The 19,908-nt window shown below is 36.3% G+C and overlaps 1 protein-coding gene across 1 annotated transcript in view; it reads left to right on the forward strand.

The window, feature by feature from the left end:
• The window catches only part of LOC102495077 (uncharacterized), a gene marked incomplete at its 3' end in the record, with an annotated part of 40,580 nt that extends 24,536 nt beyond the window's left edge, over nt 1-16,044 (forward strand). Inside the window, exons 8-9 of the mRNA XM_027769483.1 lie at nt 9,408-9,490; nt 15,964-16,044. Coding sequence (XP_027625284.1) covers nt 9,408-9,490; nt 15,964-16,044 — 164 coding nt within the window. The remainder of the gene's footprint in view (nt 1-9,407; nt 9,491-15,963) is intronic.
• Nucleotides 16,045-19,908: the final 3,864 nt, after the last annotated feature.

The following is a 19,908-nucleotide window of genomic DNA, read 5'->3' on the forward strand; positions in this document are numbered from 1 at the left end:
AGTCCCTTCTCCTCCATTCTCCTCTCGGGATCTTGGGCATGCACGCACACGCACCTGGTGTGAGTTCTAAGCCACCGGGCCTGGGATGTGAACCGCGGTCGACTACGTGGGAGTCCAGCGACATAGCCATTATGCTAACTGCTGGTTCCCAACCAAAAGTCTTATGTCCAGCGAAACTATCTTTTTAAAATGAACTGAAATAAAGACATTCCTAGATAAACACAAACTGAGAAGTTTTTTTTTTTTCTTTTTCTTTCTAATAAACCTACCTTATAAGATATTCTAGAAGTTCTTTAGACTGGAAGCAGGTGATCAAAAAAAATTTTTGTTTTTTTTTTTTTTTGAGAGATTTTTGCTGTAGGGCATGTGGACTCACCAAAAAGACAGAGAGAGACAGACAGAAAGCGAGAAATCACCCCCCAGGGGGGATGGCCATGCTGCAATCCCTTCTCCATTCTCCTCTCGGGATCTTGGGCATGCACGCATATGCGCCCGGTATGAATTTAAGCCACCGGGTCCAGGACTCGAACCATGGTCAGCTACATGGGAGTTCAGCAACATAGCCATTATGCTAACTGCTGGTCCTAATCCCAGAGAGTAATTCTAATCTACAGAAAAAAATAGATGCCTAGTTAAAGTTATTATTGATATAATAGAATTGCATATCTCTTCTTCTTTCTGAGTTTTATTAAGGCTTACTTACTTATTTTATGAGAGAGAAAGAGGGGCCCTCCCAACAGATTCCTCATGTCATGATCCATCCCCAGCCCCAGCTAACCAGGACTGTGGGTGTGTGTGTGCACATCTCATTTATACAGGGAGGCCTTGGGGCACAAAGACAGGACCTTTCCTCAATTATTAGGCCTCATAATTGTGCAGCATTGTGTTATTGTTGTACTACTGCAGCTTGCCATCTTTCTTCTTTTAATGAATCTGAAAAGCAACTCTCTATAGAAAAATATATTTGGGGGCCAGCAGGTGGCATGGTGGTTAAGGCACTGGACTCCACATGACCAACCACAGTTTGAGTCCCAGACTTAGTGGTTTGAAAATCATGTCTGCCATGTATGCATGTATGCCCAAAATCCCAGGAGGAGAATAGAGGAGAAGGGATTGAAGCATGGCCATCCTCCTGGGAGGGTGATTTCTCACTTTCCTTCTCACTGTCTCTCTCTGGCAAGCACTGACTCCTTACGTTGAAAACCTTTAAAAAAAAGTCTAAAATTGCATTTTCAGGTCTATAAAAATTAATATATTTGACAGTAACAGAAATAGGTGGGTGGTAGCAAAGTTATATTGAAATAAAGAAATGATATCAGATGGTAATTCAAATCTCTAGGAACATATGAAGAGAACTAGAAATGTTTAAAAGATTAATATAACAAACTATAAATATTTATAATAATCTTCCCTCTCAGCTTCCTTAAAAGATATAAAATTATATGAATTTAGGAACAATAGTTGGAGACTTCAATACTCTTCTTTTAATAATGCATAAAACAAGTAAACACAAGATTTATAAGAAATCTAAGGAAATTTAAACTGATTAGAATTAACATATATGCAGAATACATATTCTTCTCAAGGGCACATGGAACATCCTCCAAGATTGATTATATGGTAGACCATAAAATAAGCCTCAATAAATTTAAAATATTTCAAACACAGCATATGTTCTCTGACCAAAATAGAATGAAATTGTTAATCATCAACAGAAAGAACTTTAGGAAACACAGAAATATGTGGGAGTTAACACATTCCTAAGTAACCAGTGAGTCAAAGAAGAAGAAACAAAGGAAATTAGAAACACTTTGACATAAATGAAAAAGAAAACACAAATTTCCAAAACTTACATAAGAAGCAGTAAAAGCAGTGCTTAGAGGGAAGTGTACAACTGTAAACACCAATATGAAAAAAGACTCAATTCAGTAACCTAACGTTCTACCTTAAGACACTGGAAAAAAATGAGCAAACTGAGCCCAAAGCAAGCAGAAGGAATAAAATTATACCAGAAGTTAATGAAATAGAGATTGGAGAAACAATAGAGGAAATCAACAAAACCTAAAGTTCTTTGTTTATTTTAATGCCAGAAGATCTATGGTGGTGCCAGAGAAAAAGAGAAAGTATCTCCCCAACACACCCCACCCCCACTGCTGCCCAGTGGGGTCTGGTCACTCTGACCCTTTTTCCCTCATTTCTCTATTCTGTCAGGAGCTTTACCACACAGGCAAATGTACCTGGTGTGCTTTTCAAGCCAGGAGAGCTGGAATTTGAACCGTGGTCAGCCATGTGGGATCTGATTCCCATTGCAGTACTTAACCACTGCTCAATGAGGCTAGACCTCATTCTTTAAAAAGATTGACAAAATTAACAAACCTTTTGCTAGACCAAAAGAAAAAGAAAGGAGGCTCAAATTATTGAAATCAGGTATAAAAGAAGGGACATCACTACAACCTTACAGAAATAAATAAAATTAAAAGGGAATATTATGAGCAACTGTTTACCAACACATTAGATCATTTTGGTGAATGGGCAAACTTCTAGTAAGACACAAACTACTAAATCTGATTCAAAAAGCAAAAGAAATCCTAGTAAACCTATTAGAATTAAAGAAATAGAAGTAGTAATATGAAAACTTCTCTCAGTTTGCTACTACTGGCCTGGTGGTACAGTCAGTAGCAAACTGAGCTGCAAGTGCTAGAAGCTATATGGCTGACCATGATTTGGTTCTTGATATCAGATTGAAAACATGCCAGGCAAATGTGTGTGCCCAAGATCCTGTGGAGCTGGAGTTCTGGGCAAAGGGGATCATGGTATGACGAGACTCTATTGAGGGTGCATCTCTCTCTCTTCCCCACCCTCCCTTCTTCTCCTCCCCAACTCTTGCATGTACTCTCTGTTATGAATTAATTAGACTTTTAAAAACTTCCCACAAAATGAACCCAGGCCTAGAGAGCCTCACTGATAATTCTACCAAATATTTAAAGAACAAACACCAGTTCTTCACAAATACTTCCAAAAGACAGAAGAGGAGATAATGCTTACATGTAGACTCATTCTATGAGGTCTGTGTTACCCTGATGCCAAAACCAGACAAAGATATCAGAAAAAAAAAAAAAAAAACTACATGTCACTCTCTCTTTAAACATAGATGTAAACATCCTCAACAAAATATTAGTATACTTAGTCCAGAAGTATTTTTAAAAGGATTATGTACCTTTACCAGATATTATTTATCCCAGAAATGTAAGGTTGTTTTAATTATCTGAAAATCAATTAATGTGATACATCATATCAGTGGAATAAAGGACAAATTCACACTTTAATCTCTGTAGGAAAAAAATTTTTTTACAAATCCAGTAGGTTTTATTATAAAAACAGTTAACAAACAAGGAGAGAGGGATTCATGAACTTGTTAAAGGACATCTATAAAAATCCACAGTTAGCATCATATTTGATACAGAAAGAATAGATACTTTTCCCCATAAGATCAGAAGAAGAAAAGGATGTCAACTCTCCCAACTTTATCTGATACACTGGCAGTTCTAGGTAGGGAAAATAAACAGTAAAAGGAAATAAAAAGCATCCAATAAAGGATGAAGTGTAAGTAAGTACATTTACTTTGTAATATTTCATTTGTAAGTAATATGATCTTAGATAATTCCCAAGGAATCTACTAAAAAATTGAAATAAGCAAAGTACAAGTGCAATATGCAAAAATGAAGTATATTTCTATATACTAGCAATGAACAATCCAAAAATGAAATTAAGAAAATAGTTCCTATTACAATAAGATCAAAAAGTCAAATGGTGAGGAATACAGTTAACAAAAAATACAAAACTTGCATTTGCATTTTGAAAGCTATAAAACATTGTCAAAAGAAATTAAATATCTAAGTAAATGGAAAGACTTCCGATGTTCTTGGGTCAAAAGACTTATTAGTAAGATGTAAACATTACCAAAATTGATCAACATTCAATACAATCCCTATCAAAATCTCGGCTGGCTTCTTTGAAGAAACTGGCACACAGTCCCTAAAATTCATATGGAATTTCAAGTGACTCTAGTTAGTTCTATATGTATACACTTCTATGATTTAAAATATCTGTCAATAGATCAAAGATTTAGATGCAAAAAATAAAATAAAACCATAAGAATACCAGAAATATTCTTGGTATAAAACTATTTTATAAAAGTTTTTGAGAAAAAAAATACTATAAACAAAGTCAAAATTCAAACAAACTGGGGGAAATACTTGCAAACCACATGATAGGCAAAATATATATTTCAAAAAAAAAGATAGGCATATGATGAAGAAAGTACAGTTGCCCTTCAGTGTCTATGGGAGATTAGGTACAGGATCCCTCACAAATAAAATCTAAATACCAAGTCCCTTATATAAAATGATGTAATATTTACATATAACCTATGAACATCCTAGGGAGGAGAAGGGAAGAGTATAGAGAAGGATAACAAGAGAACAAATAGAGATGCATGACATTAGTGGGACATAGAAATGATTTATTACCTGTTGATGATAACGTGTATAGTATTCTCAACTGGACTGGTCTGAGAAGTATTTCATTTTGGGTAAATGCTTTATACAAACCAAATGATATATAGTGATTGACTGTTTAAAAATAATGAGAATAAATAATAATAATCTGAAAAAAATGATGAAAAGCTGTTTGATGATGATGTGGATAGTAATGTCTTTGTCTTGACTGATATGCATGTAATCATGCTGGAAAAAGAAATGTAATACACTGTAAAGATATATGTGAGTCAATGTAATATAAAAATATGATAATAAATAAATGTAAATAAAAAACAAAAAGTACATTCTCCATGTATGTGTGTGTATGTGTATATATATGTGTGTGTATATATATATATACACACATATATATTTTTATGTGTATATATATATATATACATTTTTTTTTGCTAGAGAGCATGCACACATGTAAGAAGAGAGACAGAAGAGAGAAAATGAGATGTGGTCACGTCACAATCCCTTTTAATCCATTTCTCTATCCCATCAGGATTTTAGGCACATGTGCACATGTGCCTGGAGTGTCTTTCAAGCCATCAGGACTGGGACTCCTATACTATGGGCCATCTGAGGCCTAGCATCCCATGTACTCTGCTTAATCACTATACCATGGGGCTGGTCCCTCCCACATACTTTTAAATTATCTCTAGGTTACTTGTAATACCTAGCACAATGCAGATATTATGTAAATAGTGGTGATTCTGTACCGTTTTTTATTTGTATTTTTATTTTTGTATTGTTACGTTTATTGTTTTTTTCTGAGTATTTTCCATTCACAGTTGGTTGAACCAGTTAATGTGGAACCCACAGGAATTGAGAGCTAACTGTAGAGTAAAATATTAATGGTAAAGTTCAGGTAGTAAGCTGACTTTCAGATCTGGTGGCTTGCTTTCTCATTTCCCCCCTCTCTGTCTCTCTCTGGTCAAATTAAAATAAATAAATAAAATAAAGTTTTTAAAAAATGAGGTAAATATATTTGAAATTATATCCAAGTTATATATTTAAAAATATGCAGTATAATACACTACTTCTTGTGAAATGTTTATATATGCAATAACATATATCCGAAAGGATATAGAGGAAACTGGTAAGATTGGTTTTCTCCAGAGAGTTTTGCCAAAAGTGAATGTGATGCCATTCTGAGTTGGAAGAAGACTCTCTGGTACAGTTTTAATTTTTTCATGAAAGGTTAATACCAAGTGTTTACTTACAAAGGATGTGTTGGTTCTAAGAATTGTTTCTGAACTGGAATGAGTTTTGTCCAGGACATTTACAGTGGAATTCATTCCAAAGCTGACATTAAGAAACATTTAACAATCATTTTACATCATGCTTCCAAGAATGTCAGAAGACTTTTTCCATTCCCAAGCCCTTTAAAAGAAGTGTTTTTTCCCTAAATCTAATTGTTATATGTATGCCCATTGTTTGACAAACTGGAAATTCTTGGCTTTTTATGGCCATAACTCAAGTACATAGCTGGCACATGTAATCATTTCCATTAAACCAGCACACCTTTTCTTAGGCAAATGTGGATATAAAAAATTTTAAGTAGAATAGTTTCCTCCAGGAAAATATGAGGAGTTTAAAATTTTAGTCAACGACTAACCCGATCTTCCCTTTTTCCTCCTACTTGTTTATTCAATGGAAAGGAAAAACAACCTTCCAGAATTTTCAGTTTTGAAATGATTTTCCAGTTTGGATTGAAGCAGTCTAAACAAAGGCTTTAGATAATATGTACACAGTAATACTTACTATAGCAAAATAGATGTTTTTTAAGAAAGTTCATTGTTTAGTAAAACAATATTACACCATAGAGTTGGGGCGAGCAGGTGGAATGTGGTTAAGGTGCCAGACTCCCACATGGCTAAATGTGGTTCAAGTCAGCAGCTTGAAAAATCATGCCAGACACGTGTACACACATGCCCAAAATCCCGAGAGGAGAATGAAGGAGAAGGGATTGCACTGTAGCCATCTTCCCTAGGGGGTGATTTCTCACTTTCCCTCTTTGTCTCTGTAGTTTCTTGTAAGCACACACTCCTCTATGGCAAAAACCTTAAAAAAAAAAAAAAAAGAAAAAAAGGTCTTATACAACAGAGTTTAAAAAAAAGAAGGTGCTGTCAGTCATGTATATATGTCTCTCAAAAAAAAACGAAAACAACTAGTCGAACAAAAATCAAAAGCGTACAATGTAATGTTCTTTGCTGAAGATGAATATGGCAATATCCTTGGTTTGATTATCATGCATTTTTTTTGAGTGCCAGTAGTTTATTTGGGAGGTGTGGGGACAGCAGAACGTGAAGGCATGACATATGGAGGGAAGGCAGCCTATGAAGAGGAAGCTAAGCTGGCTACTACTGTGAGTGACTGCAGCCTATTGCCTCAGTGAAGTTGGGAAATTGGTGTAAAATACATCCCAGAATTATTCCACCCAAGTGGGTAAGGAGCTTGATGTATGCTGGCTTAGTCATAAATGTTATCATCACAAATATAGCAAGATAAAGGATGATCTGAAAGGCAAGAGAATACCTTAAAATTTTTTCAAAAGGAAAAATTAACAAAAAAAAAAAAGAGAAGACAGAGAGAAGCAAAGAGAGACAGAGAAGGATAGAGGGGCACCCTACCACTTGAGACTGGGGGCTGGAGGCTGATTTATCAGTAGACAATCTTCATTTCTCTCATTCCCTGAGAGCACTAGTTCTCAGCTGCAATGGAGGAGTCTTCTTCTGAAGGCCTGCCCCTTGCCTCTCCACTCGGGACTGGGGGCTGGAGGCTGATTTATCAGTAGACAGTCTTCATTTCCCTTATTCCCTGAGCGTACTACTGAGAGTACTAGTTCTCAGCTACAGTGGAGTCACACACTGCATGCATGTTTTGAAAAACCACATTGTGGCCCATAAAGATGTACAATAATTAAATATAAATGAGAAATTATGAAATAAAATATAATAAAAATAGATAAAAGGCACTAGAAAAATGTTTTAGTGCTCAAGATTTAATAATTTAATGAAGTATACTGCAGTTTTCTGCCTTATTTAAACAATTTCATTTTTTATATAACTTTAAATTATGAAAGCAGTACCTGTTCATTGTAAGAATGTTATAAAATTGCAGATGTCCAAACGAAAGGAAATAAAGGTACTTTGAATTTACCATCAATGATAACTAATATAGGGCCACCCTCATGACCTGGTGGTTAAGAGAGCTAGATCCCATATAGCCAACCATATGGTTTGAACCCCTTCCCATTGACTTGGAAAATATACTGAGCCTGTGTGCATTTGGACCTAAAATCCTGACAGGATGGAGAAATGAAGGAGAAAGAATTGTAACATGACCACGCTCCATTGGGTGTGCTTTCTCCTTCTCCTCTCTTTGTCTCTGTCTGGCAAGTGCATGTGCCCTCTGGCAAAAAAGCAAAACAAACAAACAAAAAATCTGCCATTAACAGCCTCTGGTATATATTTTTCTAATTTGTGTATATGGAGAGAGAGAGAGAAAGTGGGGGTTGAAATGGATTGTATTGTATATAGGGGGCAGTGTAACAACTTAGTTAGGAACTCAGCCTCTGAACTAAAACAAAAGTAGTCACTTGAGTCCTGTTTCTGCTATTTAATAATTACATGATCTTAGGCAATATTTAACCTCTGTAAACCTCATGTAGAAAACAGAGGTACCTACATCTTAGGGTTGTAGAATTAAAAACGGATAATTCATACAGAACACTCCATGTGTAAGCTATAACTGTCTTTGTATAGTTCACATTTAGAGTCACATTTTTATTCAAAAGTATGGTTTCACATCCTCTTTAAAATCACAATTCTTAACTTGTTGTTTAGTTATTTAAAAAAAATTTCCCATCCTTTATTAAAATATTTGTCTTTCTTTTTCCAGATGCTTAGATTTGCATATTTAAGCCTGTTAAAAATTAGTCACCTGTAGAATCGGGAGTCTGAGACTTTCTATTAAAATCTGAATAACGGGGACCAGCAGTTAGCGTAATGGCTATGACACTGAACTCCCATGTAGTCGACCACGGTTCGAGTCCTGAACCCGGTGGCTTAGACTCACGCCAGACGCATAATGCATGCGTGTCCAAGATCCTGAGAGGAGATTGCAGCATGGCCACCTCCCCGGGGGGTGATTTCTCGCTTTCTATCTCTCTATCTCTCTCTGTCTTTCTGGGGAGCACACGCGTCCTATAGCAAAAACATCTAAAAAGATCTGAATAATGGGACCAGTAGGTGGCATAATGGTTACATCTCTGGACTCCCACGTAGTTGGCTATAGTTCGAGTACCAGACTGGGCAGCCTAAAACTCATGCCAGGTGTGTATGCCTGTGTGCCCAAAATCTCAAGAGGAAAATGGAGAAGAGATTATGGCATGACCATCACCCCTGGGAGGTGGTTTCTCAATTTCTGTCTGTCTTCTCCAGTGAGTACATGCACCTTATAGCAAAAATCTCTCTAACAAAAACATCTGTGGATGACAGATAAAATTCTTCATGTTAACGAATGAATGCTCTTCTTTCATGTAATTGGAAAATAGTCTAGGACTAAGTATGGTCTTGTTTTTTGTGGTTCAGGAGTCATAAGTGCCTTCCCTTCTTCTTAAGCAGGGTTAGTATTACTTGGGAGTACGGAGATCACTGGATCACTATAGCTGCCTATAAAGCTTATAGCAGTAGAGGCCAGCAGGTGGCATTGTGGTTAAGGCACTGGACTCCCACATGGTTGACCATGGTTCAAATCTCTCTGGCGAGCACATGCACCTTATGACAAAAACCTAAAAAAAAATAAAAATGTTTACAGTGATAATAACCAGCTCTATATCTTTATTCTCTTTTTCCTCAGGACTCCATATCATCTATAGCCTAGATGAAGTCAATTTCATACAGAACCTTGTGTTTTACATTGAATCTGCATATAAAACTGCTGTAAGTATTTATTTTGTAATGAATTTTAAACATAGGATGTTTTTGGTTTTTTTAAATACTGGGCAACCCATTCCTTATTTTAATACTGCTCCTCATAGTGAACCAATCTAAAAGGCTTCTGGAAGAAATTGTCTTCAGCCTCTTTCTTTTCTAAGACCTACCATATTCTGTTTTCTTTTTCCCCGAGGGGGTTACAGAGACAAGAGGATCAATATGCTATGCTTTCATTCCTTTCAAACTCTATGATATCTTATGCATGTAGCAATCTGAAGCTAAATTATGGTCTTATTTTAATGATATAAACTCTTAAGCAAGAGCAAGATGACTAGGGAGTATTATGGTCAGTTAACTACTTAGAAATAAAATTTATTATGTGTTTAATAGTATCTGTAGTATCTGTTGATTCAACACTAAACTACACAAAAATGATTAGTTTTCCTTACAACTACCATATGATGAAGTTTATATAAAATCATTATATTTTGATTACCTTCTTTATATAAATTGTTATGTAAGATATTACAGGAATACATTTTTCTTTGGTCAACATAAACAGCTTTTTGTCATTGTTCTTTGAAGCTTTATTTATAATTTCTAAAACTAAACATACCCCAAATTTGTCAATAGGTAAATGGATAAACAAAGTGCAGTGTGTATGGAGATACTACTCAGCAGTTAAAAAAAGAACTGTTGGGACCAGCAGTTGGCGTAATGGCTATGTCAGTGGACTCCCCCGTAGTCGACTCCATGTTGAGACCTGGACCTGGTGGCTTAAACTCACGCCGGGCGTGTGTGCGTGTGTGCCCAAGATCCCGAGAGGACAATGGAGAAGGGATTGCGGTGTGGCCATCCCCCCAGGGGATGATTTCTCGCTTTCTATCTCTCTGTCTCTGTCTTTCTGGCGAGCACACGTGCCCTATAGCAAAAAATTCTGAAAAAAAAAAAAAAAGAACTGTTTATCCATGCAACAATGTGGCATTATGCTTAGTAAAAAGAGCCAGACCAAAAATGTACACAGTGAAATTCTCGAAATCTGTAGTGACAGTAAGCAGATGCATGGTTGCCGCGGAACAGAGGCCCAGGGAGAGATGAATTACAGAGGGACATGAATAGACTTTGAAATGTTCATTATTGTCACTATTGTGGTGATAGTTTTCAAAATGTAAACATATGTCAAAATTAATCAAACTGTACAGTTTAAATATGTGCATTATTTTGATAACAGTTATTGCTCCATAAAGACGTTAAAGCCATTATTATTGGTGGAAATGATTAAATGAAATCAGTCACTCCAGTACTGTACTGGAGACATCCTATCAGATCTGTCTTTTCTGACTGCTCTTTGGTATTTTTCCATTTCATACTAACCACTCTTCTCCCATGAGACCAACACATTGTTTTTATTTTTGTTAGTCAATTATCTTTTAAAGAGATTTAAATAAAAATGAAACTGCTTTTCCATTTCTGGTGTTATTCGTTCCTTTATGTAGATTCAGATTTCAAACCAGTATCATTTCCTTTTGACTGAAGAACTTCCTTTAATATTTCTTAGGTCTGCTGGTGATGAATCATTTCAGTTTTTGTATGCCTGAAGAATTCTTTCTTTCACTTTAATTTTCGAAAGATATTTTCACTATATACAGAATTTTATATTGGCTGGCATTTTGTCTTTAGTACTTTAAAATTTTTGCTCTACTTTCTTGTGTTGTTTCTCATGAGAAATTTGTTATCATTCTTATCTTTGTTTCTCTCCTCATAATGTTCTTTCCCCCTGGTTCTTCTTAAGAATTTCTTCTTATTACCAACTTTAAACATTTTGATTGTTATGTGTGTTGGTGTAGTTTTATTCATGTTTTTTGTGCATATGGTTTCTTTAGTTCTGTGGATGTAGGGATATATGGTTTTCATCAAAAGTTTAACATTGACACACACACACTTCCTTCAGGGGCTTGAGATACACATGCATTTGACTGCATGATGTTGTACCACAAGACACTGATATAGTGTTCATTAAATACAAAGAATACATTCTCTTTGTATTTCATTTTGGATAGTTTCTACTGCTATGCCTTCAACTTCACTAATGTTTTCATTTATAATGTCTAATTTTCTATTCTATCTAGTGCATTTTTCCTCTCAGGTTTATTTCTATAAGTCTAGTTTGTATCTTCCATGTGTCTACTAACTTTTTGAATATATGGAATACAGTTATAATAAATATTTTAATGTTCTTGTCTGAATATTCTAATATCTGTTCCAGGTTAGTTTCAGTAGATTGATTTTTCTCAATATGGGTTGTGTTTTCTTGCTTTTTTACATGCATAGTAATTTCTGATTGAATGCCAGACATCATGAATCTTATCTTGTTGCATCCTGGATCTTTTTGTAATCTTATAAATATACCCAACTTTTGTTCTGGGATCTAGTTAAGATAGTTAGAAACAGTTTCTTCGAAACTGTTATGTGGGTACAGAGTCATGATTAACCTAGGGCTAATTATTTCCCATTACTTATGTAAGACCCTTTTGAATATTTTACCCAATATGCCTGTGAATTATGTGGTTTTCTAGTATGGCTAGTTGGAACACACAACTTTTTATGGCTAGTTGGAACACACAATTTCTGGTCTTGTGTGAGCACCAGGTAGTTTACCTCTTATTCTTTGTGAGAACAAGGCATTTTTCCTCTCATTCTTTCTTTTATTCTTTTGGGGTGGTTTTTTCCTCAGCCTCGAGTAGTATTTTCATATACATGCACTGATTATTATTTTGCTAAATACGTGAAAGGGACCCTCTTAAGATTTCTGCAATTCCCTTTATGTGTTGTTCTCTTTCTTCTCCATTAATCTGTCCTGTGAATTATAGGTACCTTGATCTCTGTATCTCAGCTCTATTTCCTTAATTTGGAGAGTCTGCCACAACTCTAGTGCAGGTTTGCCCTCCCTCCCAGGTATGCTCATTATCACTGGGTTGTTACTCCATGTTCACAAGAAGCACAAGTCTTAGACTTTTTTTTTGGGGGGGGGGAGGTTTTTGCTATTAGGTGCATGCCCTCACCATAAAGCCAGAGAGAGACAGAGACAGGAGAAATCACCCCTTATGGGGGATGGCCACACCACAATCCCTTCTCCTCCATTCTCCTCTCAGAATATTGGGCACACATGCACAAACTCTTGGCATGAGTTTAAGCCACCGGGTCCAGGCCTTGAACCACAGTCAACTACATGGGAGTCCAGTGACATAGCCATTACGCCAACTGCTGTTCCCTCTTAGACATTATGATGCAAGCGGACATTATTCGATGACTGGTCACTTTGCCTTCTGATACCACAGGCTTGCTGTGATCCAGTATAGATGTCAGAATACTTTGGCTTTTCCATTGAATCCAAGGGACACAACATTAGAATGAATGATCTTCATGCCTTCTCATACTCTAATGTTTGCTGTGCAAACTGCCGTGGAACTGGGTTTGGGAACAGGTGAGGCTAGCCATGGGCTAAATATGGTTTACTTTCCTGAAACTTCATTTTAACTAAGAAATATGATATGAAAATAATTAAAAATAGACACAGAATATAGATGTGTAGAAGGGTTGTGTATCTCTGTACATACAAATACATACGTGCGCACAAGTCTGTTTCCAAGTTTCATTTAATGAGGGATTAGAAGAGTACCAATGGTGCCCCAGTAATAATGAGTGCATCAGGTCTTTTATACTAATTACAATTTTCTAATAAAATAAACTAAGGCTCTTGTACAAGTGGTCAGTTCCAGGACTGGAGGAAGGAATATATAATACAAAATTGAAGCACCTTGTGATGCCAAAAAGTGAAGACATACTCAAAAAAGAATGGGGCATATAAAAAGGGCACAGGAGCCAACCTGAAGATATATCCAATAACCAAAGCTAGAAAATATGAGCAACAAAATAATTTGATAATTTATTATAAGCCAGAGAAAAACTCCAATATCCATAAAGTTTATACCAGTATAAATAACCGAATAAATAAATAGGGAAGAAAGGACAGATTTTCCTTAAAGAAGAATTTATTTGAGTGACTATAGAAGTGATGAGAAAATTGGGACCAGCAGTTAGCGTAATGACTGTCGCTGGACTCCCATGTAGTCAACTGCAGTTTGAGTACCGGCCTCGGTGGCTTAAAACTCACAGTGGGCACTTGTGCATGCATGCCCAAGATCCCAAGAGGAGAATGGAGGAGAAGGGATTGTGGTGTGGCCAGTCCCCCTGGGGGGTGATTTCTCGCTTTCTGTCTCTCTGTCTGTTTGGCGAGTGCACGTGCCCTATAGCAAAATACTTCTCAAAAAAAAGAAGTAATGAGAAAATTTAAAAACCACCACTAAAACACCATTGTAATGATTATTATAGGCAACCCACCAGTGGATGCTATATTAATGGATGGATGTTTGAGGAGAAATAGGATTTTTGCAGTCTTTTTATTTATTTATTTATTTATTTGAAGTAATGAGAAAATTTAAAAACCACCACTAAAACACCATTGTAATGATTATTATAGGCAACCCACCAGTGGATGCTATATTAATGGATGGATGTTTGAGGAGAAATAGGATTTTTGCAGTCTTTTTATTTATTTATTTATTTATTTATTTATTTATTTATTTATTTAAAACCACTGGCTCTAGGATTCAAGCTGTTATAGTCCATTCAGCAAGAAATAAGAGGACATCCAGACATAGCCAAATTTATTGGAGTTTATTGATTAAACCGGTGGCATATGGAGGGGTGTCTCATGTCTCCCACCACCCACCCACCCCCCACAGCCCAGAGTGAAAGGAGAAAAGAGCTTATATAGGCCAAAAATGCACAATCATCTCGGGGATGACTTGATTTACAAGGACAAAGAGCAATGGGCTTGAAGGGGTAGAGGGTAGGGCTTTTACAGAAGCAAGGCAGGTAAGTAGGTTAATCATCCTTAAAGTGATTAGGAGAAGTGGGGGTTTAAGGACAATTGGAATGTTAATCACTCTATTTACTCATAAACAAAAGGGGAGAGGGGAGGTTTCCAGTCATAGGAGTTTAACAGTTCATAATGGAGGCACTTCTCCAAGATGGAGTCCTCCTGCTTCATTCCCCACTTCTCTTGGAGGTGCTCCTCCAAGAGGGAGTCATGCCTGCTTCAAAACCACAAAGTTGACATTCTGGGACCCAGCCACCCTAACCACCAAGCCACCAGTGGGCCTGATATTTGCATAGTCTTAAAGTATCTTTCCCAATATTAATTATAGAAGAAAAAATAGTAACAGTAGAATGTAAAACTCCAGAAGAAAACACCTTAATCACATGATGAAGGTTAACATCACCAGTAACGATATATCAACATCATATGGCCCCTATATTATGCACTGAGAAAGACAAAGCATGTCTGTAATATGTATTCTTTCCAAAAATGCATAACCTTAATCAAATCATGAGAAAATATCAAGAAAACCCAAATTGGGGTAGCTACCAAATATCTGATCACTAATCTTCAAAAATTAGCAATGTCATGAAACACAAGTCTCGAGACACTGTCACTGGTTGGAAGAGGCTAAGAAGACATGATACTGCAGTGTGGAATTCTGGATTATATGCTGGAATGTAAAAAGGCCATAGTGGAAAAATTGGTGAAATCCAAGTGAAGTCCATAGTTTGGTTAATGGTATTATATTGATATTCATTTCTTAGTTTTGACAATTAGAAATTTTTAGTTTTGACAATTAATTTTGTACTATAGTTAATATAACCTAATATAGGTGTTAACATTAGTAGAAGCTGAATTAAAGATATATGGGCACTCACTGTACCATTTTTGCCACTTCTCTGTAAGTCTAAAGTGACTTCAAAATAAAGATTTTTTTTACAGTAATTTAAAAGGGTATCTTTATATTATTGAGCGACTTTATAGAGCAATGGCTAAGAAATGGGCTTTGAAGTGAGATTACTTGGACTCTAATCCTTTCTCTGTCACTTATTAGCTACGTGACCTTGGACGAATTGCTTAACCTCTGTATCTGTTTCATAATCTATAATATAATATATAAGGATTAAGGGAGATAATACTTAAGCACATAGGTTAGTGCATGGACCATTCTCAGTGCCAAGAGTATAAAATCAGAATGGATGTTTAGGTTTCATCTCCTTGATCCCCTAGCTATGTGCTTTGATGAAAAATTTTGAGAAGCACTTCTCTAGATGGACTGACTTATAGTTCTTAGCCTTCCTGATTAACTCTTAAGGAGACTTGGAATTACTTGGAGGTCCTACTAGAATTTAAAGCTATTGAGAAAGAAGCTGCAGAGTCCTCACAACTCATTAGCATCTTCTTAATAATCATTGTAGGTCTGTATGTGTATGACAGACTAGCTACTATTAATGTCTTTTATTCAAGAGTGGTGCACTTCATGAGTGTCTAGTAGTTATAACTTGCTAACCGTATACTGTTTATTTTATGCCAGGATTTTGGGATATGGGAGCGTGGAGACAAGACCAACCAAGGCATCTCAGAATTAAATGCCAGTTCAGTTGGAATGGCAAAGGTAATTTTCCTTTCTTGTTGTACAATGTATGTAATAAGGAAGTCTGGTGCAGCTTTGCCATAGATAAAAACTTAATGTGAATTTGGACTGTCATCAAATTAATTATTCTCTTAAAACACAGGCAAAAAATCAGAATATGGATGTATAGATGAAAACTTGCATAAGCTCAAAATTTGATATCCAGCTGCTTTTGTGGCCTGTCTCTACTTATATATCCCACAAGGACTTCAAAGAACATGTCTTACTAATTTCATAATCTCTGCCATTACAAAAGCAAACCAAAGGAGGCTCTCACTCCTTCCATATACCAGCTGAACAAGCTTGTTATCAGGGACCATCTCCCAATTCTCTATCCCCTTTATTCTCCTCCATCCCCCATATGATCATCAATATCATCATCACAGTCACCACCTTCCCACGTAGCTCTATCTTTTCCTCCTACCAGCTCTTAATCTTTTCTGGAAACAGCAAGAAGGCATAAAATAAGATAGCAGAAATCAGATCAAGCATATACATTATGATAAATAATGCATGATTTAATCTCTTCTACTAAGAGGCAAAGGCAGAATTAATTTCAAAAAGGAAATATATACTGTTTAAAGAGCTGTAATAAAACAAAATGGTAACGATTTAAAACAGAACAATGAACAAAGTCTGGCAAATATAAAAAAAGGCAGGGTGACAATGTAAATGTCAAGTGGAGTAGAAGTCAAGGCAGAAAATATATTGAACAGAGGACAAAGAAAGACATGACAGAATTTTTTTCTTTTTTTAAAATATTTTTATTTCATTTTCTTTTATACATTTAATCACATTATTTAGCTTACAAAGTGAACATTAAATGTGAACATTTCTCACTAGTCCAGTTGATAAAACTATACAATTCTCTTCAACAGATAATACCACATTTCTTTGTCCTATTAATGCTTTGCCTCTATTTTTCTTCTAAATGTCTTTCCTTAGACTCTACTCTTTCATACACACTATATCTTGTATTCACATCCATTTACTGTGTTTCTGTACCCTTTAGTAAATCAGTTTCAGTCATAGAGTGTGGACACTCAGTATATATTAAGTGGGGACATAGCTTTTGCCTTAGGGTGTGTGCGCTCACCAGAGAGAGACAGAGACAGTAAGAGGGAAAGTGAGAAATCACCCCCCACCACCACCACCAGGGAGGAATTATTCCCCAGGAGGAATGGCCAGGTTGCAATCTCCTCTCTTTTATTCTCCTCCTGGGATTTGGGCATGCTTGCATATGCATTCAATGTGATTTTCAAGCCACCAGATCTAGGACTTGAACGATGGTCAGTCATGTAGGAGTCCAGCAACGTAACCTCTATGCCATCTGCTGGCCTCCATGACAGAATGTTAAAAGGCACAATCTATAATGAAAAAGTCTGGTCTAGAATGTAATTTCAATTAATATAGAGAAAATATATTACAAATAAAAAAGCAAAACAGAGGACATCTGCCTCAGTGATAGACCTGGCTCACTGTGAGGGGCAGGGAGACTGAGCTGCAGAGACTGTGGCTCATCCCCTCCCCCATACACCTTTGAACTCCCTGGTGTGTTAATTGGGACTTGGATAATCTTTCCTTTCCACATTCCATTCGCCACTGGAACATCCACCCAGCAACAGCCCTGGCTGCACAGTGAGCAGCAGGGAGACTGAACTGCAGAGAGACTCTGGTTTATCCCCTGCTACATGCCTCTGAATTCTCAGATTTCATTGTATCCTGGAGTGTGTGGCACACGCTGTGTGACCACTTCTGTCTTCCTCAACTGAAACCCAGCAACTCAGCCCCAGGTGCATCTGTTCTCTAGAAACTTTGAAATCCAGGTCCACTGACAACATTGGAGGTTGCTGAGTGAACATAAGGGAGACAGATCAGCACAGAGATCACCAATCACCTCCTCTCTCACAACTTTGAGCACTCAGAATTAACTCAAGGAATTTAGGAAGAAACATAAAATACACCAGATCACCAGAAACCATCAAAGAGGCTCAAGAAATATGAGAAACCAAGAAAATATCTCTCCTCCAAGGGAAAAGATTAATTCCTCATCATCCACAGACAATACAATGGAACTCATGGAAATGACAGATAAACAATTCAGAATATTTATAGTGACAAAACTAATTAAGATGGAACAGAAAAAAGACACTGAACTTCAAAAGATGCAAGAGAAAAGTGACAACAACCTCCAGGAGATAAGGAAGTCCTTCCAAGATTTGAAAGATGTAGACACCATAAAAAGAATCAAACGGAATTGTTAGAGATGAAGGCTATAATACAGGAAATCAAAACCTCCCCCAACAGTACTAATAGCAGATTGAATTTCAGGAGTAGAAGACACAACCTCTGACCTAGAAAAAAATGCCAAAAAGACTCAGAAAATAACCAAGAAGAATGAGGACAATATATGAGAAATACTGAATACCATTAAGCATGCAAGCATCCAGATAATTGTTATACCAGAAAGTGAAGAAAATAAGAGGGGCATTGATAATCTATTCCATAACATCCTGGAAGGAATCTTTCCAAACCTTCAGAAGCATTCAAATATCCAGACCCAGGAAATACAAAGGGCTCCAAATAGAATCAACCCAAGAAGATCTTGTCCAATGCACATCATAGCCAGATTGGCCAAAACCACAAAGACAAAATACTAAAATTGGCAAGAGAGAAATGTTGAGTTACTTAGAAAGGTTAGCCCATCTGGCTAACATTGGACCTCTAATTGGAACCAATGCAGGCAAGGAAACAATGGAAAAATATATTCAAAATGTTCAATGAAAAAACAGTTTCAACCAATATTACTATACCCAACAAGATATTCTTTCACATTAGAAGAAAAGATCAAAAACATTCTCAGATAAACAAAACCCGAAAGAATTTACCAACAGCATACCAGCTCTTCAAGAAATTCTGAAGGGAGTGCTATACCAGGAAAACTAAAGTCAGACAGACAGATATAAGAGAACAAAAAGCAAACAAGATAACGGCTCACTTAATGATAGGAACATGTCTGGAAATATCAATAATAACATTGAACGTTAATGGATTGAATTCTTCAATCAAGAGACACAGACTGGCTGAATGGATAAATAATAACTAAAAAAAAAACAGAACCCTTCTATCTGTTGCCTACAAGAAATGCATCTTATGAATAAAGACATACATAGACTAAAAGTAAAGAGCTGGAAAAAGTATTCCATGCAAACAGAGATTAAAAAAAAAAAAAGACTGGAGTTGCAATACTGATTTTAGACAAAATAGGCTTTAAGACAAAAACTGTAAAAAGAGACAAAGAAAGGCATTATATAGTAGTAAAAGGGATAATTCTTTAAGACATAACACTTATTATTATCTACACACTCAACTTGGGAGCACCTAAATACATGACGGAAAGGCTGCTCAATCTAATAGGGGAGATAGGTTGCAAGAAACTAATTGTTGGGATCTCATCGCCCCATTATCTCCTTTAGACAGTTCTTCTAGACAAAAAATAAGTAGAGCGATACAGACCTAAACAATAGTATAAATAAAATGGACTTAACAGACATCTATAGAAATTTTCACCATAAGGCCACAAAATACACATTTTTATCACCCCGACATGGAACCTTTTCAAAGATTGACCATGTGATAGAGCACAAATCAAGCCTTTAAGATTCAAACACATAGAAACTATATCTAGCATCTTCTCTGACCACGATGGAATTAAGCATGATATTAATTTCAGGAAAAATCCTCAAAAATATTGGTACAAGACAAGGCTGCCCACTTTCTCCACTCCTTTTCAATATAGTACTGGAAGTCCTAGCCAACGCAATCAGAAAAGAGAGTAATATAAAA

Source organism: Tupaia chinensis, unplaced genomic scaffold, assembly GCF_000334495.1.
Source record: "Tupaia chinensis unplaced genomic scaffold, TupChi_1.0 Scaffold149892_1, whole genome shotgun sequence".
Classification (NCBI taxonomy): Eukaryota; Metazoa; Chordata; class Mammalia; order Scandentia; family Tupaiidae; genus Tupaia; species Tupaia belangeri.